The sequence below is a fragment of the Ursus americanus genome, chromosome 3 (assembly GCF_024610735.1).
Source record: "Ursus americanus isolate L20-20 chromosome 3, mUrsAme1.1.p, whole genome shotgun sequence".
NCBI lineage: Eukaryota > Metazoa > Chordata > Mammalia > Carnivora > Ursidae > Ursus > Ursus americanus.
The window spans coordinates 13,684,014-13,711,418 of NC_142129.1; the positions used below are offsets into that span (position 1 = coordinate 13,684,014).

General features: G+C 46.3%; 1 protein-coding gene across 3 annotated transcripts in view; it reads left to right on the forward strand.

Annotated features, from left to right (window-relative positions):
- The window catches only part of DENND2A (DENN domain containing 2A), a 100,650-nt gene that overhangs the window by 6,451 nt on the left and 66,794 nt on the right, over window positions 1–27,405 (forward strand). For all 3 annotated transcript variants that reach the window (XM_045792509.2, XM_087860788.1, XM_045792510.2), the window contains exons 2-3: window positions 21,498–21,599; window positions 24,579–25,742. In XM_045792509.2, coding sequence (XP_045648465.2) covers window positions 21,526–21,599; window positions 24,579–25,742 — 1,238 coding nt within the window. In that variant the 5' untranslated portion in view covers window positions 21,498–21,525. The remainder of the gene's footprint in view (window positions 1–21,497; window positions 21,600–24,578; window positions 25,743–27,405) is intronic.

Here is a 27,405-nt window from a genome sequence, read left to right on the forward strand (position 1 = left end):
AACCATATATACAAATTGGGACACTTTGAAAGTAAAAAGGGAGCCTTTTTTTCCCCCAAGGATTTTATTTATTTATTTGATGGAGAGAGCACAAGCAGGGGGAGCCTATGCAGAGGTAGAGGAAGAAGCAGGCTCCCCGCCGAGCAAGGAGCCCGATGTGGGGCTCCATCCCAGGACCTTGGGATCATGACCTGAGCCGAAGGCAGACACCCAACCCACTGAGCCACCCAGGCACCCCAAAAAGGGATTGAGTGGTCTACAACACGCCTACCCTGGGACTGTCCTTGGAAACTGCATCTTGTCACCGCCCTGGGAAAGGGTGAGAGTTGGCTGTGTCAGTTCCTTCTCCCTGCTGGTGCCGGGGCATTGACGTAAAGAGACATGAGTTTGTACCATCCCTCTGCCCACCCCCCAGCCTTTTTAGCCCCCCTAGAGCAGGGGAAGGAGGAGAGGTCAGGTGCTACATGGAACTTCTCACTGAAAGAGTCAGAGGAGGGGCACCTGGGAGTCTCAGTCGGTTGGGCTTAATACCACTTAATACTCTTGAGTTGCAGGAGAGAGTGGTTTGGATTTGGAAAGAAGTGTGTGGTCATCCAACCCCAAGTAAAACTCCCCAGCATCTTGTGGCCACTGTCATCCTTTCCATCTGGTCCATGTCCTCGTCTGTGTTGGTGACAGTCAACAAATATGCGCAAGCTCCCAGGACATCAAAGAGGGACCAGTGCTCTCTGTTTACCCTCCAGATGAACCGATGCATCTAATGGGGTGAAAAAATGTCAGAGAAGAGTGAGCTCCTTGGTGCCTCCCCAAACCATGAGACTTGGAGGTCCCAGGACTGCCAAGCGGGGGCCAAGAAGGGCTCTCCTCTCCCCTGAACACAGGACAGCCAAGATCCCTAGCCTGGGGCAGAGAGAAGAGAGCTGGGGAAAGGGTCAGAGAGGCAGCTTCTGATCCCCACGGCTCCAGGTTCAGGCTGCCAGCTGCCTGGAGGAAAAGAGGAGGAGGATGCTTTCAGGATGGGGAGACGGAGCAGCTGGAAAAGCCCCTGAGGCAGGTCCACTGGCTCCTCCCCAAGGCCCTGAAATCTGGCTTCCTTCCATAACCAGCTGCTGAGACCTTATCCTCAGTTACTAATGATGCACCCAGTGGCCCTCTCACCGTTCTTTAGTTCCCTAATGTATGTGACCCCTCCCCCACCCCAACCCAGGTCCAGGTCAATGTCGAACCACTGTGCACTGGTACTTCAGTCCACTTGTCAGAGTGCTGACTGCTTCTGAACTGCTGAGCTCCCAGTGTCCCACATTCCCCGGAACCCCAACCTCCCCAGATACAGCCATTACAGGGTTAACAGTGAGGCCATTCTGAGGGGCTGGTGGCCCAGCCACACCTTTGGTAAGTACTCTGAACATTGCCTCCTCACCTGAGAGGCCATACTCTTTTGCTTACGCTCATGATCTTTAGAAAAGGAGATCTCGGGGCGCCTGGGTGGCACAGCGGTTAAGCGTCTGCCTTCGGCTCAGGGCGTGATCCCGGCGTTATGGGATCGAGCCCCACGTCAGGCTCCTCCGCTATGAGCCTGCTTCTTCCTCTCCCACTCCCCCTGCTTGTGTTCCCTCTCTCGCTGGCTGTCTCTATCTCTGTCAACTAAATGAATAAAATCTTAAAAAAAAAAAAAAAGAAAAGGAGATCTCCACTGATTCATTTTCTTTTTCTTACTGGACAAGCATTTATGCCTCGCTCGCCTCCTCAGCCTCACTCATAGTAGACCAAGTGTGGGCTAGAAACCGTAGAGCAATAAAAAGAAGCCCCAGGCCCGTGCTCCACCCTCAGACTGCAGCAGCTAGTTAGAAGGCCCAGATCAAGAAACAAAAAGAAACTGAGGCAAGCCGAGTAACGAGGGCCATAGAAGAGCACCCAGAGCCAGTGTCCTCACTCTTTTCTTTGTCGGCAAATGGCCCTTGGGGAGCTCATTTTTGTGTGCAAGGGTTCCTGGGCTCCCTCCCAGATTTACCCCTCCAGGGGGCTTCCTTCCCCAGACCCCCAAGATCTTTACCTCTGACTGCCTACTCCACAAGGTTCCTCTTGAAAGTGCCATTGTAACCCTATCGTGTCCAAAAGACTGCGTATCTTCCTTACGCATCCTCTTCGTTTTCCCAGGGTAGCCTGTCTTAACTCCTCCTCCTTCCTTTCAGGACATGCCCAAGTGTAAGCCACCAACCCACTTCATCGTCTCCTGGCTCCCATCACACGTCCAAGAGCTTCTGTCCCCCCAGTCCGGGCGTCCCGGGCAGGAGTACACCTTCTCCTTCTTGCTCTTGCCTCGCCTGGAGCGCGTTCTCCTTCCCCAGCTATTGGAACCCAATCTAGCCACAAGGGCCACCAGATCCGACCTCTTCTTTGAGGCGGTCTGTGACTCCTCTGACTTTCGTTGCATCCCCCTAGTTTATATTTGTTTCATAACCTTCACCACTGTCGTTCAAATTTAGTCCTTGAACCAATCTCCTGTCGTGACTTCTATGGAATGTGTGTCAGGCGTTCCCTGGACTGCTCCTGTCTTTTTGTCTTGAACAACTGCAATCCTGTGCTGCCATTCGGTTGATTGGGTTCGTAGCTGTTATCCCTAGCTCCGAGAGGCAGGGACCAGCCCATGTATGGGTATTTCCCAAAGGCGCCCCATGCAGACTACTTACTCAGCTCTTTTGATTAATCTTATTGACTAAATTCAAATTCATCCATGTTGGCCCAAATGAGCTAAACAAAATCATAGGGGAAAGACCATTTCCCATATCTCAAAACCTAGCTAAATAAAAGTGAACACGTTCCCAGGCATTGCACAACTTCCAAGTACCAAACACCAGGCACAGATAGTAAACAAACAGAAACAGGGCCTCAGAGTTCAAGGAGCCTGAAAATGGAGGGGGAGGGGAGGGGAGTCAGGATGAGCCCTGCTGTGCTGATCAGGGTGGGCTCCTCCTACTTCCACATCCAGCACTGAAGCTGAGCATTAGCACGTCCTGGTTCCTACTGAAAAGGAAAGGGGGTCAGCTCCCCTTCCAATTTCAAAGCCAACTTGCGCAGATTACCCGGTAATAGCAGTTCCGTTTGAGAGTGGTTTATAGCTTTGCCGCACTTGCAGACGACTGAGGCCGGATCGGCAGCCCTGCAGAGGAGCTGAGGCGGTGATACTATTATTAATACAAGCTCCCGTATTATTACTCCTATTTTATTATTTGGCAGAGTTAAGCTCACTTTATTACAGAAGACATGTGTGGAGCACTTTTTATAGGACATGTGCTGTGCTGAATGCTTTACAGGTGAATGCTCATTGAATCCATGCCGCCTTCTTTCAAAGGAGGTGCGGCAATGAGCCCAGTTTTGCAGAGGAGAGAGCTAAGTCTTTGAAAAGTAACTTGCCCAAGGTCCCCCACTCAAGTGGCAGAGCTGGAGTTCGAACCTGGGTCTTTTTGCAAACTATTTGCTTTTAACCCCATTGCTCAAGGACTTTCCCAGAACGGGGAGCCATGGCAGAGCAGCCTGGGCCCCCTTCTCCCTCTCTGGTCTCGGGAGCCATGGTGCCGGCCCCGGGAAAGGGGATGCGAGATGACGTCTTCCTCTAAGATTGCTGCCTTTTGTCCAAATGTGCTGGCCGGGAGCCAAGCTGGAAAGTCTCTGCTCATGGAAAGAAAGAGAACAGAAGCCAGCAAAAGAGGGTGGGAAAGGGTTTGAGGGGGAGGAAAGGAAGAGGAGGGCAGGAATTACAGAGGGAGAGAGGAGGCGGGAAAGTGAGGAGTTTGGGGCAGCACAGCTGGAGCCAGAGGTAGGGTCAGGAGGCAAACAGAACATGGCCTTCAGGTGCATCCCTTGTGCGGTGTGAGCATCCAGCCCTGGGAGGCACAGGCCCTGGGGCTCTCCAGGTGCTCAGGGGCCAGAACAGATCTGAGGGGGGGGAGGCTGGGCTACCTCCACTCCTCCTGTGAGCTCAGATTAAAAGAAATGTCAGGAGAGCATTCAGAAGGAAAACAAGTCAAAATGGCAGCTTGAGGGCTGCCTCTGGCAGTGGAAGGGATGGCCAGGCATCGCCTTGGGGTGCTGTGGTGTTTGTGTTGGGCAGGGAAGGGATGGAGGGGAGGTAGGAGAAGGGATGGGTGCTGGGTACTTGGAATAGAATCCAATCATAACAATGTACCAAGTAGCTCCTCTGTACCCAGGAGGGGAAGCCCTGTACCCTGTCCTCAAAGCATTTATTTGGGTGCTAGGCACTGGACTGTTGAATCTGACAACCTGGACTCATTCTGCATCCATGTGGCCTAGGGAAAGGTTATTCCCTCCAGACCTCAGTTTCCGCATCTGTAAAGGGGAGGCAATCGTAGGGTTGGTGTGAGGATTCAGTGCAAAAGTCCATGTAAGAATCTTGCCTAGAGAATAATAAATACTCAATAAATGTTAGCCATTCATTCATTATTGTAGTTTGAAGTGGCAAACATAAATATGTGGAACCTTGAGTAAAACGTATTTATTTTTATTTTTTAAAGATTTTATTTATTTGACACAGAGAGAGAGTGAGCACAAGCAGGGGGAGCGGCAAGCAGAGTTAGAGGGAGAAGCAGCCGCAGCCCCCCCCCCCCCCCAGCAGGGAGCCTGATGTGGGGCTCTGGAGCTCAATCCCAGGACCCTGGGATCATGACCTGAGCCGAAGGCAGATGCTTAACCGGCTGAGCCACCCAGGCACCCCATTTATTTATTTATTTTTTAAGATTTTATTTATTTCAAAAGAGAGAGAGTGCAAGCCTGAGATCACGACCTGAGCCCAAATCAAGAGTCAGATGCTCAACTGACTGAGCCACTCGGGCACCCTGAGTAAAACGTATTTCAGTAACAGTTGAAGCCAGCCGTAGAAGAGATAACACAAGCTTATGCATATTTTGTCAGATTATCAAGTGTAGATAAGTTAATACGGCTCTAGAAATTCAGAAGAGTGGGGAAGAACTTTAGTTTGGAGGGTAGTCAAAGTAAGTTTTATGGAAAAGTTAGGATTTAAACTAGATTTTGAGGAGTAGGTGGGAATATAACAGCAAGGAAAAAGGATGACAACTGAGAGAAAGAATATGAACAGAAGTATGGAGCTGGGAAAATTCTAATTCCAAGTATTTGCCAATAGGGCATTCTATGGCCCACGATATACACTTGGGCAAGGTATTTCCTTTATATACATTTCAGCTGCAAAAAAGCTGATCTCTGGGACGCTGCCTCCAATGGAGAGGCATCTGGATGGGACCTCCCATGGCCGCCCTCTTGGTCTGTGTCTTGGCGTTTTTTTGGTGGGTCTCTCCTCTCTGTGTTTCGCCGCCATTCTTTCCCTGTTTCTTTGGTTTTCAGTCTTTGTCTTTCTGATTCTGTCTCTACTTTTCTCTGTCTTACCCTCATTCTCCAGTTCATTTCCTTTAACCTGCTACACTAAGTCTCTTTTCCTCCCTGGTATAGGGCAGGGAAGCTCTGAACACTATATTTATTCATTAATTTTTTTTTTTGTAAAAGAAAAAGCAGCATTCCCTGGGAGCCAGTGGCTAATATTACCTGGCATCTGTGGGGCAAATGTTTTTGTCTTTTGTTGCTTTTTAAAACTCCCTCCACAACCTAATAACAAAGGACATTTCTCACTTCTAAAACAAAAACAAAAACCCACCAAAGCCCCAGCTGTCCGAAAAGAGAAGACCAAGAAGAGAAGAGAACCACCTTCATCAAGAACACTTAATAGACCCAGCTTCCCCTGGGACAGCTTTCCATTGAAATGTGAGTCATCTGCGGAAGGGAAGAGAGTATGGAGCAGGTGAATGAGCCCTAGATGGGGCGACAGGAGCCCTGGGTCCTGCTGCTGCCTCTGCCACAAAGCTAGGTGAGCCCCCAGACTCTTGGGCCACAGTGTCATCATTTCTAGCCCCAACTTCCTCCTGATCCATCCGCTTTCTGTGTTCAGATTTAGGACCTTCTCCACGCCAGGGGCTTTCTGGGTTCATTATGTGTCTCTCCCACCCTCCCCTTTTCTCTTTGAATTTCCTCACTAGACTGGGGCCTCTAAAAGCACTGTCATTTACAGGCTGGGTTCCCAGTACTGACTGGGTCACGAGGGGAGAATTGCTGAGGCCAGGAGGAGGATGTGGAAGGCTGGGTCAGCCAGTGCAGGCGTCATTCCCAACAGGGTCCTGGGAGAAGGGGCTCAGCATTTCCTGAAGGGAAATGACTCCCATAAATAGAGGGATGGGAAAAGGACTCGTCCATCCCTTCCCTCCTGTCAACTCATCTCTTCCTTCTGGTGTCCAGACTATGCAAAACTCTCAGAAATATTTTTCATTCAAACGTGTCCCTGCCAGCGTGTGTGTGGGAGAGATGTGATATCTGCTTTCTTGTATATATATTGTAGATCTAAAATAAGAACTGAAAGAGGCATGCATGCCTTTTATTTGTTCATTTACCCACAGTAACCTCTCATTAGTCCATTCCAATATAAAGCTAGAGTTTTTTCAGTGGGGTTTTTATTGGGAAGGAAGGGAGGAGAATGTTCACCTTCTGATACCGTGTCTTATTTAGGGGTTCATCCAGGGATTCAGCAGCTCTCCAGTAGTAGTGCTTATAATACGCTCTTAAGGTGCTTGGAAAGTTTAGGTCTCATGAGAGCTTTACTAAGAGGTTTTCAGCACCTCCAGTGTCATGAAGAGTCAGGGAGAGAAAGGGACTTCTCGAGAGCTGCTCTGCCGCCCCTCAGTCGTGTCCCGGGGATGATCACATCGCACCCACCGTCCTGAGCCAGGCTGGGGCAAACCCAAGGGGGCTTCAGTTTCCTTAGAAGCTGAAGCTTGCTCAGGTTCAGCGATGTAGATGCAGATTCATGTTTAAAACTCACACATACAGGGCCGCCTCGGTGGCTCGGTGTGTTAAACGTCTGCGGAGGGCTCAGGTAGTGATCTCGGGGTCCTGGGATGGTGCCCCTGGTCAGGCTCTCTCCGCAGCTGCGAGTCTGCTTTTCACTCTCCCACTGTGCCCTCTCGCTCTCTCAAATAAATAAATAAATAAATAAATAAATAAATAAATAAATAAATTCTTTAAAAAAAAAACCAAACACCTCACACTACAGTAGCTTTACGTTTTCGCGTTGGGAAAGTAGTTGAACGTAACAGATGAACACAGATTTAACGCGTTGAGGGGATTCTTTTGGTTGCTTAAACAAAGGTATGAAGATGTCTCGTGAAACCCACGGGCAGGACGGCAGCCTAGCCTCAAGAGGGGACTGGATTCAGGGGGTGCCAAGCCATTTCCGCACTGGCATCATTCTCCCCCACAGCCCCGGTGCCTCGTCTCCTTACTCCACAAGCAAGGAAATGGCTCCCTCGCACCCTCGGGTTTCGGTGTTCCAGCCACGCACTTCGGCGCAACTCTCCAGGACTGGAATCTGATTGGCCCGGCTTGAGTCAGGCCTCCTCTAGAGCCAATCAGCTGTGGGTGGGGGTGGGATCGTCATTCAAACATGGCTGCCAGAGAACCTGGAACCATTTGGAAGAGGGATAGGACAGTTTGTGGAAAAAGGGATCCGTTTGTGAGGTAGGCGAGCTCCGCATAGCGTCTGCTGTATCTATTACCTGTGTTATGTTTCTTTGACCATTTTCTCTTCATTTGTTTTACCACTGTATTCATAAGTATCCTAGTTTCTTGGATTCATTCGCTAAGTACTTTGTTAGAGATACTGCTTGTGAAGGAAGTAATGGCATTCTGGAGCAAGGGCTTTGGGGCCAGGCAGATCTCTTTTAAAGTCTCAGAGATACTGTTATGACTTCCTATTGTGTATTTGGTACATGGTGCTAGATGCTTGGATTGATCTTTCTTTCCTTCCTCTGCCCAACCCCCTGCCTTTCTTTTTCTTTTCTCTTCTTTTCTTTCTTTCTTTTTTTTTTTTTTTGGTAATAGCTTTATTGAGGTTTAAATTCACTTACCATAAAAATCCATCCACTTAAAGCATACAGTTTAACGGTTTTTAGTATATTCACAGAGTTGCGCAACCACCACAACAGTGGTTAAGAACATTTTCATCACAGGGAAGGAGAAACCCATACGTACCCTTTAGCCGTCATTCCCCGGCTCCCTCTCCTTCCCCTCAGCCCTGAGCAACCACTTACCTACTTTCTGTCCCTATAGCTTTCCCTGTTCTAGACATTTCAGATAAATGGACTCATCAACGTAGGGGCTTTTGTGACTGGCTTCTGTTCATTTAGCGTAATGTTTTCAAGGTTCACGTTGTAGCACGTATCAGTACTTCATTGCTTTTATGGCTGAAGAATATTCCATGGTATGAGTATGCCACATTTTGGTTATCTCTTCATCAGTTGATGGCATTTGGATTATTTCCACTTTATGGCCATTATGAATTAATGCTGCTATGAATGTTAGTGTAGAAGAACTTATGTGGACATATGTTTTCATTTATCTTGGGTGATGCATTATTTCTAGAATTATGTGTGTAAAGTGCTTAAGTCATTGCCTGACAGATCACAGGATGTAACAGTGCTAATTTCTTTACCCTGATCTTCCCAAAGGTTATGAATGAAAGCTATTTCCTGCTTGCTGCCCTTAGAAGAAACCCAGGCTCCCCTAAAGAGCCTGACCTCTGTGGGTCAGACTCTGAGTTTACTGTCCCCTGGGGTCTTGGCATCACCAATTAGCAGATTCTTGCCTCAGGTTGTGAGAGGTGTCAATCCAGGCTGGTTCTCGTTGAAGGTACTGAGAGAACAGATAAGGAGGTTTGAGGGCCAAAATATAGAATTTGGAGCAGAGAGTTACAAATTCCCTGTTCTCTCGCTCTCTTTTATTTTCTTAAAGATTTTATTTATTTATTTCAGAGAGAGTGAGAAAGAGCAAGCATGGTGGGAGGGGCAGAGGGAGAGGAGAATCTGTAGCAGACTATGCACTGAGCAGGGAGCCTGACGTAGGGCTCAAGGCAGGGCTCAATCCCAGGACCCTGACATCATGACCTGAGCTGAAACCAAGAGTCAGACAGGTAACCAACTGTGCCAGCCAGGTGTCCCCCACCCCCCTTCTGTCTCTTAAACAATTGTGATTCTGGGCAAGTCTCTGAACCTTGATCTTCTCACCTTCAAAATGAGGGTAACAAAAACACACCTGGAAATTGCTGGGAGGGACGGGGAGTTATGTATGTTATAATGTGTGTATAGTATGGAAATCAGGTGCTGCACAAATGTATTATAAGCTCTAGGGCTGCCCTAGAAAAATAAATCAGACTTTTGAAAACTCCACTGAAATCACAGCAGGTCCTGAGGGCAGTTGGAGCCCTTTGGGAGTTATGGTAGGCACTGGTCAGATCCTTCAGGTTCTCCTGTTAGCCTCGCAAGGCTGCAGTCCCCTTGTGAAACTACTTCTTGTCTGCAGCTGGTTTTCTGGCTCTGAGAAAGACGTGGGTTATCCTCAGTTCACCAGAACTGCAGGCGCATCAGATTTTTTTTTTTTTTTAATAGGCTCTATGCCCGTGTGGGGCTTGAACTCACTACCCTGAGACCATATGCTCTACAGACTGAGCCAGCCAGTCACCCCAGGCACATCAGATTTGCTATGTGATTTTACTTGAACATCTTTGCGCTATTTGGTTATTCCAGCATCCTATATTAAAAAGCCACCTTTTGGGGCGCCGGGGTGGCACAGCGGTTAAGCGTCTGCCTTCGGCTCAGGGCGCGATCCCGGCGTGATGGGATCGAGCCCCACATCAGGCTCCTCCGCTAGGAGCCTGCTTCTTCCTCTCCCACTCCCCCTGCTTGTGTTCCCTCTCTCGCTGGCTGTCTCTCTCTCTGTCAAATAAATAAATAAAATCTTAAAAAAAAAAAGCCACCTTTTGGGGCACCTGGGTGACTCATTCAGTTAAGCGTCTGCCTTCAGCTCAGGTCACGATCCCAGGGTCCTGGGATGGAGCCCCACATTGGGCTCCCTGCTCAGCGGGAAGCCTGCTGCTCCCTCTCCTCCCCACTTGTGCTCTCTCTAGCTATCTCTGTCACTATCTCTGTCTCTCTCTCTCAAAAAAATCTTAAAAAAAAAAAAAAAGTCCACTTTTGTCCTAGTCATTTAAGATGCCGCCTTTATCATATATATATAAAGTTATATGTGTAGCTGGGTCTTGGCTTTCTCTTTTGTTCCACGAGTCTATTTATCTATTCTTGTGGCAGTACCACGCTGTTTTCATTATAGAGGCTTTATAGTAAGTTTTACTATATGGTGGTGGCCCCCAAGCCCCACCCCCCCCACCTTCTTTTGTATTTTTCAGTGTTTTCCTCAACTCTTCTTCCATGTCTGGTATTCTGGTTTTAAAGTTTTCAGTGTCCTCCTGGAAGGTCCTGGTGGAGGGTCGGGCTGGGTTGGGGGTTGAGTTGTCTTTTGGACCTGCCTGTGCTTACTTACTTTAGTAAACTGGTTTTATAAGATTCTGTTTGCTTTCAGATTCATGAGCACTTAAGACTTCTAGTACCTGGATAGAATTTATTTTCCCTAAGCCTCCAAAACAGCATTTTAAAGCAGTCTTCCATTGAGAGAATGTTAAAACTTGGTAAATTTGTACAAAGGGTTTAGAAGAGTTTTCTGTAATATTCTGGCAACTGTACTGCAAACCTGAAATCATTCCAAATAAAAAAATATGTAAGGCCATTATGCTTATGGTAATATCCTGGTAAAAGCTTTCAGAAAATCTATGCAAATTGTGTTCACAGATTGTTCACATGTTGATTGTCCCCTGAAAGGCAGCCAGCCACTCAGTTCAGTGTAATCTCCTTACGGAATTGGTGCTGCTTTTCACTCAGTGGTTTATTCTTCTTTAAGTGTTTAGTTGTCCTGAGATTATACAAACATTTATGCCTTTCACCCTTATACCCCAAAGGAAATTCAGCCCATCCTTCAAGCCCAGATCCACAAAGGATCTTGCTTTCACTGTTTTGCTTATCATGTTGTGTTTTGTATTGGAGGCACTCGTGCACCTCCCCCCCAGCTTTATTGAGATATAATTGACATAACATTATGTAAGTTTAAAGTATACAACATGATGATATGATATACGCATATATTGTGAAGGTTAGTTAACACATCTATCACCTCATACAGTTAACTTGTGTGTGTATGTAGTCAGAACATGTAAGATCTACTCCCTTAGCAGCTTTCAAGTGTGTAATACAGTATTGTCACGTGTATCTTCTTTCCTGTACAAGAATGAAAACTCTCAGAGGGCAAATCAGTGTCTTTATTTTATATTTCTCCCAGGCTTTACTCTGTTCCCTTTGCAAAGTACATACAACTGTTAGTTGGAAGAATGAATTATATGATTATTTTCCTGTTAGCCGTAGATTTCCATATAATCTTTCTTTGGCCCTGGTGAAACATCTGTACTGGGAAATGGGAAATAATAATAGTGCATGTTTATTATAGAAAATTTGGAAATGTGGCTTTTTTGTTGTTGAAATATAGATAAGTAGAGAGAACAGAAAAAATCATCCCAAGTTTCTTACCCACTGACAACTGCTGTTCATCATTTGTTGTATTTACTTCCAATCGTTTTCTTACACAATTTTGAGTAGGAATAGAGTCCTTCTCTTTTTTTTTAAACATTGTTTTATTCATATTTGACAGAAGTTTTTGGATCTTGATTCCAGCACTTTTTCATTTAATAATAGTCTTTTTTTTCCAGCTTGACTTTTTTTTTTTTTTTAAGATTTTATTTATTTATTAGAGAGAGAGAGAGCCAGCGACAGAGGGAACACAAGCAGGGGGAGTGGGAGAGGAAGAAGCAGGCTCCCAGCAGAGGAGCCTGATGCGGAACTCGATTCCAGAACGCTGGGATCATGCCCTGAGCCGAAGGCAGACGCTTAACGACTGAGCCACCCAGGCACCCCTCAGCTTGACTTTTTAATTTATTTTTTTAAATAAGAGTTTTATTGAGATATATTTCATATACAGTACAGTTCACCCCTTTAAAAGGTACAGTTTAATGGTTTTTAGCATGTTTACAGAGTTGTGCAACCATCACCACAATTAATTTTAGGACATTTTCATCATCTCGGAAGGAAACCCCATGCCCATTAGCAATCACTCCCATTTTTCTTGCCCTACCCACTGTTGGCCTAGGCAACCACGAATCTCCTATCCGTCCTTACAGAATTGTAGTCTCCTTAAACACAGGGGGTTTTTTTTGTTTTTTTTTTTTAAGATTTATTTTTATTTATTTTAGAGTGCGAGTGTGAGCTGCGTGAGCAGGGGGAAGGGACAGGGAGAGGCAGAGAAGCAGACTTCCTGCTGACCTGGGAGGTGGACATGGAGCTCAATCCCAGAATCCTGAGATCATGACCTGAGCAGAAACCAAGAGTCAGAGGCTTAACCCACTGAGCCACCTAGGCACCCCAACACAGTTTTTTAAAAGATTTTTTTAGGGGTGCCCAGGTGGCTCTGTCAGTTAAGTGTCTGCCTTCGGCTCAGGTCATGAACCCAGGGTCCTGGGACATTTAAGTTATTTTTAAGTTTGCAATCTTAAAAGTAATACATATAAACATTTACACATATATTTCTCCATATTTAGGATTATTTCTTAAAATAGATTCCCCAAATACAGAAATATATAATCATAGACCATAAAAAAAGAGACCTACAAAAAAACATTCAAGCTCCCTCCCAGCTCACTTCATTAGCAAGTGTTGATGAAATTTGGCATGGCGCAAAAGAAGTATAAAACAATTGCTGATTTTGAAGAGCTGAACAAATTAGACACTAAAAATAATAAGCTAGGATCTATTTCTACTCTAGATTAGGTAATACAATATGAGACCACGGTGCTCTTGTATAAGAAGGACCAGACTTAGGGACGCCTGGGTGGCTTAGGCGGTTAAACGTCTGCTGTGGGCTCAGGTCATGATCTGGGGGTCCTGGGATGGAAACTCACATCGGGCTCCCTGCTCAGTGGGAGTCTGCTTCTCCTTCTCCCTCTCTGCCTGCCATTCCCCTTGCTTGTGCACACGTGTTCTCTCATTCTCTCTCTCGAATAAATAAATAAAATCTTAAAAAAATAAAAAGCGGGGGGCGCCGGGGTGGCGCAGTCATTAAGCGTCTGCCTTCTGCTCAGGGCATGATCCCAGCGTTCTGGGATCGAGCCCCACATCAGGCTCCTCCGCTGGGAGCCTGCTTCTTCCTCTCCCACTCCCCTGCTTGTGTTCCCTCTCTTCGCTGGCTGTCTCCCTCTGTCAAATTAATAAATAAAATCTTAAAAAAAAAAAAAAAAGCACCACCAGACTTGGGTTCAAAACCTAGACTCATTTCTGGCTCTGTCCACTTACAGGGTTGTTGTATGAACTTGAACTACTGACCTAACCTAACTGAGCCTCCACTTCCTCATCAGAAAAATAGTAGGCACATTGGCATTGACTTCCGTAGAGGTTAAAAGTAAGAAGTGGTTTCTGGCTAGCCCAGAAAAGAGAGAAAGAAGAGCAATTTTAAATATTTGGGGTTGAAAGAAGTTAGAACCTGAGTCCTCTGAGTTTGGTGACCAGTAATAAGCAAAAAAAAAAAAAACAAACAAACAAACACAAAACCAAAGGAAGTATACTATTTTATTTATTTTTTTAATGAAGATAATACCACTGCAATGCAGGTTTATTATTTTTTTTAAATTAGGCTCTACACCCAACATGGGCTTGAACTCACAACCCCCAGATCAAGAGTCACATGCTCCACCAACTGAGCCAGCTGGAGTCCCTGTATTTTTTACTTAAAAGAAAATATATTTGCCAGAATTCAGATTCTTAAGCCATATTTTGGCAGTGTGAGCATATTTCATAACTTTTATAACTCATACTCTGATGATTTATGGCAAACTTATAGTAACTTTTTCCAGAGAGGTGACACCAGTAGTTACAAGCATTCACTCAGGAGGGCTGACAGCGCTAAAACCTTACACACACTGTAGCTTAGTGCTCATGGGCAAGATGGCTACCTAATTGTGCTTTTTCTCTTTTTACCCTCTACAAAATGGACAACCTAAAGGCAGCATATGGAAGTATTTCTGCATTGCACGTGAGTGACAGAAAAAGCACGGTTTGCAAATATTGTCAAGCGAAAATGTGTTTCCATTCTACGAAGGTGGCCAAATACATTTCTGTACATAAGAATGTTCTGCAGGTGTGGGGCGCCTGGGTGGCTCAGTTGTTAAGCATCTGCCTTCGGCTCAAGGCGTGATCCCAGATTTCTGGGATCGAGCCCCACGTCAGGCTCTTCTGCTGGGAGCCTGCTTCTTCCTCTCCTACTCCCCCTGCTTGTGTTCCCTCTCTCTCTGGCTGTCTTTCTCTGTCAAATAAATAAATAAAATCTTAAAAAAAAAAATAAATATCTGGGGCGCCTGGGTGGCACTGCAGTTAATTGTCTGCCTTCGGCTCAGGGCGTGATCCCGGCGTTACAGGATCAAGTCCCACATCAGGCTCTTCCGCTATGAGCCTGCTTCTTCCTCTCCCACTCCCCCTGCTTGTGTTCCCTCTCTCGCTGGCTGTCTCTCTCTGTCCAATAAATAAATAAAATCTTTAAAAAAAAAAAAAAAAAGAATGTTCTGCAGGTGTGAAACCCGGGTTTCTGAAATTGAGAAGAATAAAAAGCTTCAGCTGCCTCTGGCCTCAGGAGCATCACAAAGTGTGGTCCAGCCTGCAATGTCAGGCTGCTCTAGCCACAGATTCCCAGTGGCTTCATTTATCAGACAAACTGACAGGTGTAGGTCAGGAAAATACTGACCAAGTTGTTAAAAGAAAATATTTTTGTCTAGTAACTGAGTTTTCATACCCACAGAAAGTCTTAAAAAATACTCAGATTATACTTTGGGTCCTAGGCCTCCTTTAGAATGAAAAGGAGCCTTAGTATTGAAAATTGTGTAGGGACGTGGCACTTGGAGCCTTTACCCCTGGGTTCGAGGGCCAGGAACAACTCACTGTGTGCTGACAACTCCATCTGATTTTAGAGGTGCTCTGAAATAGGAGCAAACAGACACACTTGAGTAAAAGACTGCCTTCCAAAGCAGAGGGCAGGGGAGTGTGTTTCTGTTGCCGACTGAGGACGCAAGTGGCAGGAAAATAGACATGGTTTATTGGCTCTTAGACTGTAGCAGTAATTCCCTGGGGCCCTCTGGGAGTTTGATTCACTGAGTCTGGGGTGGGGCCAGGACTCCTCCCATTCAGCAGTCCTTCCTGCTTTTTTTTTGTTGTTGTTTTATGACAGCTTCATTGAGATACAATTCATGTACCATAAAATTCACCCTTTTTATTTTTTTAAAGATTTTATTAATTTATTTGACACAGAGCACAAGTAGGAGGAGCAGCGGCAGAGGGAGAGGGAGAAGCAGGCTCCCTGTTGAGCAGTGAGCCCGATGAGGGGGGGACTCCATCCTAGGACCCTGGGATCATGACCTGAGCTGAAGGCAACCACTTAACCGACTGAGCCACCCAAGTGCCCCAACATCACTCTTTTTAAAGTGTAGGATCACGTGGTGTTTAGCATATTCACCAGTACAACCATCACCACTACCTAATTTAGAACATTTTCATCATTCCCCCCCAAAAAACCCGTATCTGTTAGTGGTCACTCACCACCCACCCCTTCCCCAGTCCTGGCATCCACTAATCTGCTTTTTTTAAATTTATTTTTTATTTATTTTTAAAGGTTTTATTTATTTGAGAGAGAGAGCGCGTGCGCATGCGCAGGAGCACAGGCAGGGGGAGGCAGAGGGAGAAGCAGACTCCCCACCGAGCAGGGAACCCAACGTGGGGCTTGGTCCCAGGACGATCATGACCTGAACCAAAGGCAGACCCTTAACCGACCGAGCCACCCAACTAATCTGCTTTCTGTCTCTATTGTGTTGCCTGTCCTGGACATTTCATATAAGTGAAATCATATAACGTGGGTTGTCTTTTGTCACTGTTTTTTTTTTTTTCACTTAGCATGGTGTTTTCAAGGTTCATCCATGTCATAACATGTGTAAGCCCTTCGTCCCTTTTTATTGCCATTGTAAGACTAGACCACATGTTGTTTATCCAGTCAACTGTTGACGGATATGGTAACTGTAAGAAAATGGGATGTGTTTATTCGCTCATTAGAGCCTTCCTGAACACTCTTACTTGATGCGGGAATCTCTGGGCTCTAAAGCAGAACTCCTAGAAATAGTAAGACTTTGGTGGTTGGTTGTTAGCAGAAAAATCATTACCTTAGCACCGCCACAGTCTTTGCCCGGTGTGGCACACTGAGGACCTGGTTTCTGGTCGTGGTGTGTGGTGTTTTTGTGCAGGCATGGTTTAAGCATTTGGTTCAAGAGTGCAGGCTGCGATTCTGCCAAAATGGCCCCCTGGGTGTTGTTCGGAGGCAGCCTTTGGCTTCTCTTGTTCCTCACCTGCTTCAGTCTTCTGTCTTGCAAATGTGAAGAAATTGGTTTGCTTTTGAAAATACTCCAAAATCAAGAAAATAACGCTATTATGTAAAATACTAGAGCAATCCATTTAGGGGTTTTTTTTGTTTTTGTTTTTTTTTTGTTTGTTTGTTTGTTTTTTAACTGTTTTGCTTGAAGAAGACGAGAACGAAGCCTCCAGAGGCTCAGAGTGAGCCTCACCGAGCAGCTCAACACAGCCAGAGCTGCACGGTGTGACAGAGCCATTTTTCTTCCTTCTCAACATAGTTTCTGAAAACAAACACCTTCCACAGATGCTTGCTGTGAAAAAGAATGCTCAGTTGAGAAAAAGAACTATTTTTGTTCTTCAATAGTTGTTGTGGTTCCTTCTCAAATTTGTGTTTGCTGTTTAGAAGCTGATAAAATAAGTTACTAGAATCATGAAAACTGAACAACTTAGAGCTCTATTTGCAACATAAAGAAAAAACACTTAAAATTTAATTGTATTAGTGTGCAGTTATTTGTGATGTAAATTGTATTTTTTCATTCAGTATATCAAGTATGACCATTTTATGAATCAAGTGAATATAATGTGTATTTACCTATATTCCAGAATTAACATACTAACCTTAGAGCAGTAAAGGGCATTGGAAAATTATAGCTGTGTGTGTTTTATCCTTCACTCCTTCTCCTTCCCCTGCCCAAATTTCTTATTTTTGTTTTTACTGAAGATGCATATAATGTATTTTTAATTGAAATATACTCACATAAAATTTACCACTTAGAGGTGTACAATTTAGTGACTTGGAGTTATTCACTATATAGTGATAGTTGTACAGCTGTCTCCACTATCTAATTCTAGAACATTTCTATCATCCCTAAAAGAAACCCTTACTTATTGGCAGTCAATCCCAGTTCCCCTTCCCTCTATGGACTTGCCTACTCTGGACATTTCCTATAAAAGGAATCATACAAAAATGGCTTTTTGTGTCCAGCTTTTTCACCTACTATGTTTTCAAGACTCATCCATATTGTGGCATGTAATAGTACTTCACTCCTTTTTATGGCTAAATAATATTCCATTGTGTATATCTATCACATTTTGTTTATCAGTTGATCGACATTTCCAGATTTCACTTTTTTTTTAAATCACTGTTTTTGTTTTAAGATTCGGGGAAAATCAGTCCCCCCCCCCCCGTGGCTTATACATGTCCAGCTTGTCAGTAATATCTGAACTTCTTTTTATAGGTGACTTTGATAGCAAAATTTCTGTAGATCATGTATCACCTCCCTGTTGTGCCATAAAAACCCCACCAGAGTTAATAGGAAGATGTTATTAATGTTGGTGAGAGCTCAGTGGTACCCTATATAATTTGTAATATGTTAAATGGATAATTAATTAATGCCCAGAATAAAACATGAGCAATGCTCTTTTATAAGTAGGAACATTCTGAGAGGCCAGGCCTCAGACCACCAGTAGCTGTGTCACTGGGACACAGTAGCAGTGGAGACTACACTGGCTTCACCAGGCTGGTTCCCCAGATGGCAGTGGAGGAAACTGCAGGCAGGCAGGCATGGGCAGGATTCCGAAGGAGCTGCTTCCCCCCTCCTTTCCCTGCTGGCTCCTCTCTAGGCACTGCCGGCTGCACCCTCCGGCTCTCCTGTAAGAACTGTGCTGGGGAGAAGATCTGATACGGTCACTTCCTCCTTCCTACTGCGGGGAAAACACTTTATATGTTTTAAAATCTTGACGCTCTTGTGGGGAGATACTTGTTTTTTAATTAATGACTTCGCCTTTTAGTACTCCAGTGCCCTTAAAAAAAGAAAAATGGTGTTTTCCGCGATCAGGCTGGACTTTAAGCCTTAGTGGGTAAACGTAAAGGAATTATAAGACAACACAGGTTTTCGATCTGGTAATGTCAAGATGGAGCAATTACACTTCCTGTGGGCTTTTGAGATGGACCAGAAGCCTCTCACCAAAACATATATTCACGTACCCATCATCTAGCTTCAGAATTTTGTATGACATTTTAAATTGAATTAAAATTATTAGTACTGGGGCGCCTGGGTGGCACAGCGGTTAAGCATCTGCCTTCAGCTCAGGGCGTGATCCCGGCGTTATGGGATCGAGCCCCACATCAGGCTCCTCCGCTAGGAGCCTGCTTCTTCCTCTCCCACTCCCCCTGCTTGTGTTCCCTCTCTTGCTGGCTGTCTATCTCTGTTGAATAAATAAATAAAATCTTTAAAAATAAAATAAAATAAAATAAAATAAAATAAAATAAAATAAAATAAAATTATTAGTACTAATTAAGCCCATCTGGTGAATGGGAAGTTCTATTTTTATGGAAAGCAGTTGAGAGGGAAAATGTGTTTTTATTAGTCATGCATTCATTATACCTCCTGGAAACCAGTCTGGATCACAAGGCCAGATTGCCCAGGAAGAAATAAAGAGTATCAGGTTGTGTAAAAATCACCCAAGGTCTTTGAATAACCATACTTAAGTGCAGCTTCCAGGCCATTGCCCAGACGGTGGGTTTTGGTACGTTGGAATAGTGCCCAGGAGTCTACCTGCCTGATGAGGTCCCCCAGCAGACTTGAACAGGTTCCTGGTAGGCCACACTTGGGGAAATAGCTCCATCTTGCAATCCCAGACCTATGATGTGATAGCGAAGTTATGGGAACATAAAGTGACAAAGTACTTCCAATCAGCAAATTAAGCTGGGCTTGTCACCTAATTACTGACTCTTGAACAACAGAGGTGAAAAGGGAAGGGCCATAGTTTTGTGGGGGCAGCATTTTCTGTTCCTCTGTGAACTCAGAAATGCCAGCGGGCTGATTGCTGAGTGGTGGGGGACGTTCTTTGCATTCTCAGTTCCAGGCCCTGAAGCCCACTTGAACTGGCTTCTCAGAATATGGCATTGGCTATTTCTCTAGAGACCATGGTTTTAGTCCTTGAAGTTATTAGTGCCCGATGGGAATCGAGTTCACTGCGGTACCGTATTGTTTAAGTGCTTCGTGTGACCTTCAACCTCAGACCCCATACACGGTCCTCTGTGCAGGAGACACACAGCTTTTGTCCTTTTTGGAAAAGCTCTGGCTTTCTGGGAAGTATAGGGAAATTGTTCTCTTTTGGGGAAAGCCAGATGCCAGGGCTGATAGTGACCCAAGCGCAGCCCTGGGTGTTCTCCCTGAGGGCAGACGCCACGTGTCACTCATCCTTGAGGCCGCAGTGCATCCTGCACAAACCTGTCATCTGGTCGTGGTGGCAGGGAAAGGGGTACGCCTGCTTGAAAGAGGAGGTGGGTGGAGAGAGTTGCTGCCCACGCAGAACAAGGCTGCATCCCTATGGTTAGCTGTGTGGATGCGGAGTGCAGGCCTGAGGGTGGTGGCGGGGGCGGGTGGGGGGGGGGGAGTGGCTGCTCTCCTTGACATCCAGCGGGGCCTTCTGCCAGATGCATGACAGAAGGGCAGTGTCTTTCAGTCCATCCAAATGGAGAGGCTCCAGAAGCTTTTTTTTTTTTTTTTAACTTTTTATTATTGAAGCATAGTTGACCAGAAGCTTTGTGGAGCATTATGAGAGAGGCAATGAGTTCCTTCCTGTTCTGAAAGGCCCTGCAGGGCTCTCTTCCATAATGGGAGGGGAGAGCCCTGGGCCTGACTTCTTTAGAGAGCCGGGCTTGCTTTCAGCACTGCCGTACCCAAAATGTAGGGTGCCACATGACTGGATAAGGGGCAGCTGAGCTCCATGGGCAGGCCTGAGCTCTGCCCCCCTCCCCAAACTCGTACCTTCTTGGACCAGCCTATTCCCCTCCTGTCTTTTCAGCTCACCACTCCCAACCCCCTTCTCCTTAATTTGTTACCCAGAGCTCACTCTCCTTTTCTTTTCCTCTTCCTGCTTCTGGCCTCCCTCTCCTTGTTCCCAGGAGTTAATGCATGTCTTGAAGTCCAGCCCTTTGATTTCTTGCAGAAAGGGGATGCCTTGGCCAGGAATTTGCGTAGCCACCCTGTCACCTGGCAGGGAAACTCTCCTGAGTAGAGGGGATGGGAATCTTAGAACTTGAGAGCGATTCAGGAGAAAGATTCCCTGGAGGGTCAGTGGAAAAGAAATGTGACTCTCCAGTATCTCAGTACTCGTTGAACCTCTAGTCAGAGTCACCTTGTCCCCATCAGAAGGGACTAGCCATGTGGTGTTCATGCTTTGCAGAAGACTTACATCGCCCGTCCTGTTGGCATTCTCCGATGGATCTTATCTTCCTAGCCATGTCCACCTGAGCAATGTCCGTTTGTCCTCATGCTGAGAGACACAGAGTGCTGATGGGCCTTGCTGTTGGAATGGTACATTTAATCAGCTGCTGCATTTGAACGTCAGGCACCGGCATGTCATAAAGCCACTGCTGCGCGGAGGCAGCTGCTTTGGCATCCACGTGGCCCTTATTATTTGCCAGGTTTGAGGTGCCCCGTGGGATTCCTGGGTTTGCTGGAGCCACCTACTTTTCATAGACGAGACAGATGACCTAGTGGCTACGTGTTTCCTTCCCTGGGTTTGCAGGCGCTGGGAGAGGCTCTTGGCGCAGCGCACCAAGGCCAGCAACAGGGTGCGTCCATGCCTGCCATGAGGGCCAGCTCAGGGCTACCTCTGTGTAGATGTTTCTGCTTTGGCAGGTGGTTTATTTCTTGTTTCGAGTAAAGTAACAACTCGCGTCTTCTTTGGGGGCTATCAGCCCATCACAGGTTTTAGAGAGCCTGAAAAAGTGTCAAGTTGTGCTGGTATTAATGTTTTGCTTTCACATGCGCACACGCGTGCACAGACACACACACATGAGATCGGCACGCCGTCTGAGTGAGAAGAGATTGGTTGGTATGGGGTCTGTACCCAGGAGGTTCTCAGGATTCTGTGCCCTTGCCCCCTCTTCTGGGTCAGGGATTCTGAATGGTGTGTTGCAGTCACACATACCTCCTTCCCCACTCCCGGGCAGACTCTATCAGGGATAAATAATTTGGGGTGTGGACCCTAGATTTGCTGTTGTGACTCACTGAGTGTGCATCCCTGTTCCCCCAGGCGACTTGGAGCTCCTCTTGGTGCTGACATGATGACAGTGTGCAGGCCGGCCAAGGGCAGCCACAGCCAGACTGAAAACCTGAGCTACAAATTGGCTGACAAGTAAGAGCTTTTCTCCCCTGAGAGTGTAGAAGTTGGCCCAGATTCTCCATTTCCTTCCTCTCTCTGCCGCCTTTCCCTCCTCTCTAACCCCACTTCCTCGGACCGAGGACGGGTTCTTTTCCGAGTCATTGTGATGCGCCTCCTGGAAATCGTCCGCACGTGCTGCGGAAGCTGCAACCACAGTGGTCAATGGAAGGTCTGACTAGTGCCCAGCTGTTGAGAGGACAGACCCATGGCAGCTTCAGGCCCTCTCCCCAGGCCAGCCCAGGATTTATTTTCCTAACTACTAGGACGCGTGGGCCTTGTAATTATCCTTGAGCCTTAAGCCTTTACAGCTGCATCTGTCCACAAAGCCAGCTTTGCCCATCCTGTCTCGGAAGTGCTGTTTTCTCTCCAGATGAGCGCTTTCCTCTGCCTCTCTGTCTCACACTCTGCGGCGGGCTTGGCAGTCACAGCTCTGCACCCTAGTCCCCAGTCCCTTCTGGGGCTGTAGTTTCCTGGAAACAGGACCTCAAAAAATCCGTGCGTGCAACAACCGCATGGAGAGGGCCCTCTGCCTCTGGCTTCATCATCCTTGCCTCTTGTTGAGCTTCATAAATCCGTGCGATCTTCCAGCAAGCCATCCTTCTTCCCTTTGAGTTTTTACATAGGGCCTCCGTGATTGTGAGGTCACCCCAGATGTCTGGGATCTTAGGCAATAACTGTAATCATTGCAACAACACTCCTTGCCATTTAGTAATATCAAGAATTAGAATATGTGCCTGTACTCTGGGAACATGAACATATATTGACTCATCCACTCATTCATCTTATAAGTATTTATTGACTACCTACTGCATACTAGGCACAGCAAACAAGATAAATTTGGCCTCTGCACCAGTCAAGTTCCAGTCTAGAGAAGGGAGAGAGAGTTCTTATTTATTTATTTTGGGGTGGGCGGCAGAGGGAGAGGAAGAGAGAGAGAGAATCTTAAGCAGGCTCCACACTGAGTGGAGCCACCCAGGTGCCCCAGGAGTTCTTATTTTAAAATGAAAAAAATGGAGCCAAGATTCAAACCGAGGTCCCTCTGACTCGAAAGCCATATTTATCTGTTGTCAGTATTGTTTAACAGTACGTGCAGCACCTGGGTGGCTCAGTCGGTTAAGTGTCCGACCTGTGATTTTGGCTCAGGTCATGATCTCCTGGGTCGTGGGATTGAGCCCTGCATGAAGTGCAGTACTCAGGGAATGGGGGGGTTGGGGTCCGGGTCCGCTGGAGATTCTCCTTCTCCCTCTGCCCCTCCCCCCACTCATGCCACACTTTCTCTAAAATAAGTAAATCTTAAAAAAAAAGGTACATATGAAATTTATGATTATTGTTATATCATCCATAGTCATTAAGCATGAACTAATGTGAATTGTGTTTTTATGTATCTGTCCAGTCATTTTGCTTCTAGCACTGTGAGAGTGAGGGCTTTAACTTCTGCCTTTTGAACTCTCAGTAAAAATCAACAAACTGATTCTGCTTCTGACTAAAATCTGAATTCATGCTAATGTCCTCAGTGGTGACAGGACAATTAAAAAATGTGTTTCTCTTTTGTAAGCACTCTGTTATGCATGCTAATTGTTTATTTAAATAAAGAATTCTGCTTTGATAGCTGTATTTAAAATATGAAAATATGTTTGCATATTCACAAGTTTCTAATTTATGCTGTGTAACCACAAATAGCAACGCAATTTACGTGTTAATGTCCCAATGGAGGGAGAAGTCTTCACATAAACAATTATCAGTCTTGAGGACAGAAAGCCAAATGGTAACAGGATGCATGAAATTGCTAATTATTCATCCCTCACTGTGACCTTAAGTGGAGTTTCAGAATTCCTATATAGTCAGATCTGTATATTCAAAAAATGTGCAGCATGAAGTTCGTCTGTGTGTCCTTGCTAATCTTGTCATGTCCAAGGTCACTCTGCTTAGTTATGACCTTTGCTGGTGGAAGAATGTTTTGCATTCAAAAACACAGATACTCCCATTCTCATTAGACAAGCTTAAAAATGTTTTTCTGGTTTTCTTTCAAAAGAGCTTTTAACATCTTCATAGCACTGACTAATCTCCTAAAATCCCATTTGGAGGCATATCTCCCCACATGTTTGTTCTAGGCCAGAACTTTCAGCGATGATGGAAATACTCTTTTGCTCCGTCCAATGTGGATGTCACATGTGGCTAACTCTGCCATTGTTCTAGGTGCTAGAGATTCAGCAGTAGCCCGAACAGGCCAAAATTCAAAGTAAACTAACAAAACGAAGCAATCCCTGTCCACATAGAGAAATCAGTCTAGTAGGGCTCACATTCTAGAGGAGGTACAATTCAAATGCTACCAATAATTGTGGCTTTACCTACTTAAGTCAGGACAGCTTATGAAGCCCAGAAGTAGCAAACAATGTATGACTTATGGCATTGTTCTATTTTTTAAAATAGTCGTCACAAAGGCCTATCCGTTGATTATAGAAGCAGAGGAAATTTGGACTGCGTAAGCTTTTACCTCAGGAGATGTTCCCTATTTTCATCAGGGAAACAAGCTAACAATAATGATAATAACATTTATTATACACTCACGACCTGCTGGATGCTTAATATGGTCTGCCTCATTCAGTGTTTTTAGCCACTCTGGTAGATATGTATTATTATTATTCCCATTTCACAGATGAGGACACTTAGGTTTAGAGAAGTGAAGCAGCTTTTCAAGGTCACGCAGCTGGTCAGTGGTTGAATTAGGCTTTAAACTGAAGTCTACTGCATTCCAAAATCCAGTCGTTCCTTTCATTCCACAATACTGTCTTCCCAAGAAGAGCAAAGTGATTTCTTAAAATGGTGGTTTCAATGTTTGTGACTTACAACTCGCATATAGAATTTATATCTGAGTTCTAGCCAGTCTCTATGACCAGCCGGGAACAATGATGACCAAGAATCCATCACCCAATGTTTGTCTTTCTTATTCAGGGTCAAGGTGGAAGGTCCAAAGGCTGGGGAAGACCCTCGAAGGCTGCTGTTTAGGTCCCCCATTCCTTTCCCAGAGACTGATCAGAATTCACCCCCCGGAAGAAGCTCATTGGAAAGTCTCAATAACCTGATGCTAGAGTCAAGAGTGGACTGTTTTCAGCAGAACATGTTCAGCTCAGATATGATCATCAGCGACCCAGCTTCAGATCTCAGCGCTAAAGAAGCCAGCAAGGCGGGCAAGAGGCCCCTCAGCGGTGTTCAGAACCCCCGCCCCCCTGCCCGAGGCGGGGCCCTGCACAAGTCCCTCAGCATAAAGGACAAGATATCCGAATGGGAAGGGAAAAGGGAGTTGCCCACTCCTGCACCCGGCAGGAAAGCAGATGGGCAGGAGGACTACCTGATGTCCTGTGTGATGGGGAGGAGAAGCAGTGATGGTGTGAGAGCCTGGGGCACGGAGGTTCAGGATGGAGCCAGGCCTGAGACAGAGAGCAAGGAGAATGAGAGGAATAAAGGGGTTGTGAAAGTCGGGGGACAGGATGCAGAGCCAAGGCAAGACCTCAGCCAGCCAGCCGGGCAGCTGGCTCCCAGCTTGGGTAGAGGCCGAGAGCCCAGGCTGGGCAAACAGCGCTTTCCCAACGATAGCCTCTCGGTGCTGAGGCAGGTCAAGAAACTGGAGCAGGCTCTGAAGGATGGGTCGGCGGGGTTGGATCCCCAGTTACCCGGGACTTGTTACTCCCCACACTGCCTGCCGGACAAGGCTGAGGAGGGGCCCACCCTTCCAGAGAACCGTGGGGGCGTGCGTGGCTCGGAATTCAGGTCCCACCAGTGGGACCTGGAGGCCAAGGAGGCCGCCCTTGAGGCCACAGAGGAAAGGAAAGGCTCCTGCAGGAGGCCCTGTGACCAGAGCCTGGAGGGTGTGGACAGGGGCTCGGAGGGCTCCCCGGCAAAACCCTTCATCAACCCCCTGCCCAAGCCCCGGAGAACGTTCAAACACGATGGGGAAGGGGACAAGGACGGGAACCCAGGCATCAGCTTCCGGAAGGATAAAAGGCACCTGCCTCCTCTGCCTTCTCTACCTCCCCCACCCCTGCCCTCCTCTCCCCCTCCCTCCTCCGTGAACAGAAGACTGTGGACCGGGAGGCCGAAACCCACTGCTGACCACAGGTAGGTGATGGCTAATGTCTGCTCCAGCGGTTTATGCTGCTCTCTGGCGGATTATTGATTTTATTAAACAGATGGATCTTGTAGTTGGTCAAGACCGTTCATAGCTTGAGACGATGTATTGATGAAACCTGGAGATGTGATAAGTGATGCCTATGTTTGTGTTCTCTGTCCTCAAAATGAGTGTTGGCTTTGAAAAATTACCTTTTGGACGTTATGAGTACTTGTATGTCTGACACTAGCGCAAGAGTTCAACGAAAACTCGTGTTAACTCCGGCAATGGACTAATTGGTGTTAATTGACACTCATCTGCCACTAGCACCCCCCAACTAGTACATGGTGCTGCCAGTGTCCCCTGGCTCCTTTCTTCATGTTTTTTTCTTGGTATGAGCTCTAGAAACACACGGCCCGGGTTTGCCTCGGCCCTGTCCCAGTCTATCTGTGTGATGTCGACCAAGTTGTTCAACCTCCTGAAGCCTCCGTTTCCTTGTTTATACATAAAGATGCACACCCTTAATATTTTATTTTATTTTATTTTTTAAAGATTTTATTTATTTATCTGACAGAGAGACAACCAGGGAGAGAGGGAACACAAGCAGGGGGAGTGGGAGAGGGAGAAGCAGGCTTCCTGCTGAGCAGGGAACCCAATGCAGGGCTCGATCCCAGGACCCTGGGTTCATGACCTGAGCCGAAGGCAGACGCTTAACGACTGAGCTACGCAGGCGCCTACACCCTAAATATTTTATAATGTCAAAATAGTACTTTATTTATTTATTTTTATTTTGAAGATTTTATTTATTTATTTGACACAGAGAGAGACAGCCAGCGAGAGAGGGAACACAAGCAGGAGGAGTGGGAGAGGAAGAAGCAGGCTCCCAGAAGAAGAGCCTGATTGGGGCTCGATCCCAGAACGCCGGGATCACGCCCTGAGCCGAAGGCAGAGGCTTAACGACTGAGCCACCCAGGATAGTACTTTAGATACCCAAGTACTTAGACACCCAAAATAGTACTTTAGATAATAAAGCATGTGAGCACTTGAAGATCAAACCTGTGCATTGGAAAGCATTTCTTTTCTGCTTTGAGAACTCATTTCTAACGCATTTCTGGGATGTGCTAATTGGTTTGATCCCCACTAATCTGGAAACTGGCCACAGAACAAAACTCAAAACTGTTGTCTCTGCTCTGGTCACCCATTCTGCACCTTCTGTTTTCCCCTCGACTCACTGCAGCTGGGCTTTTGCCACTTATCCTGAAACTGCTCTTGACCCAGGGCCACCTGTGACCCCCATCTCACTAAATCCAGTTGCCAGTTGTCTGTCCTTTTCTTACATGACATCACTCCCTCGCTGGAAACACTGCATTCACTGGGCTTCTAGATCACCTATTTTCCTGGGGGTCCTTCACACGCTGCTCCTTCTCAGTTCTATTCCCCTCTCCCTCTGAGTGTCAGAATAACACCCCCGGACACACCATCCTGGGTCAGAGCAGGCACTTCTCTCCTCCGTCTGCCTCATTCCCTAACTGAGCTCATTTAGTCCCGTGGCTTTAAATGTTAGTTACATGCTTATGACCCCCAGCCTCTTCCAGCGAAGGTTTGCAGAGTCATCCCCTGCACGGGTCTCCATTTGGTTATCTTAATAGTTTGAACTGAACATGTCCAAACCTA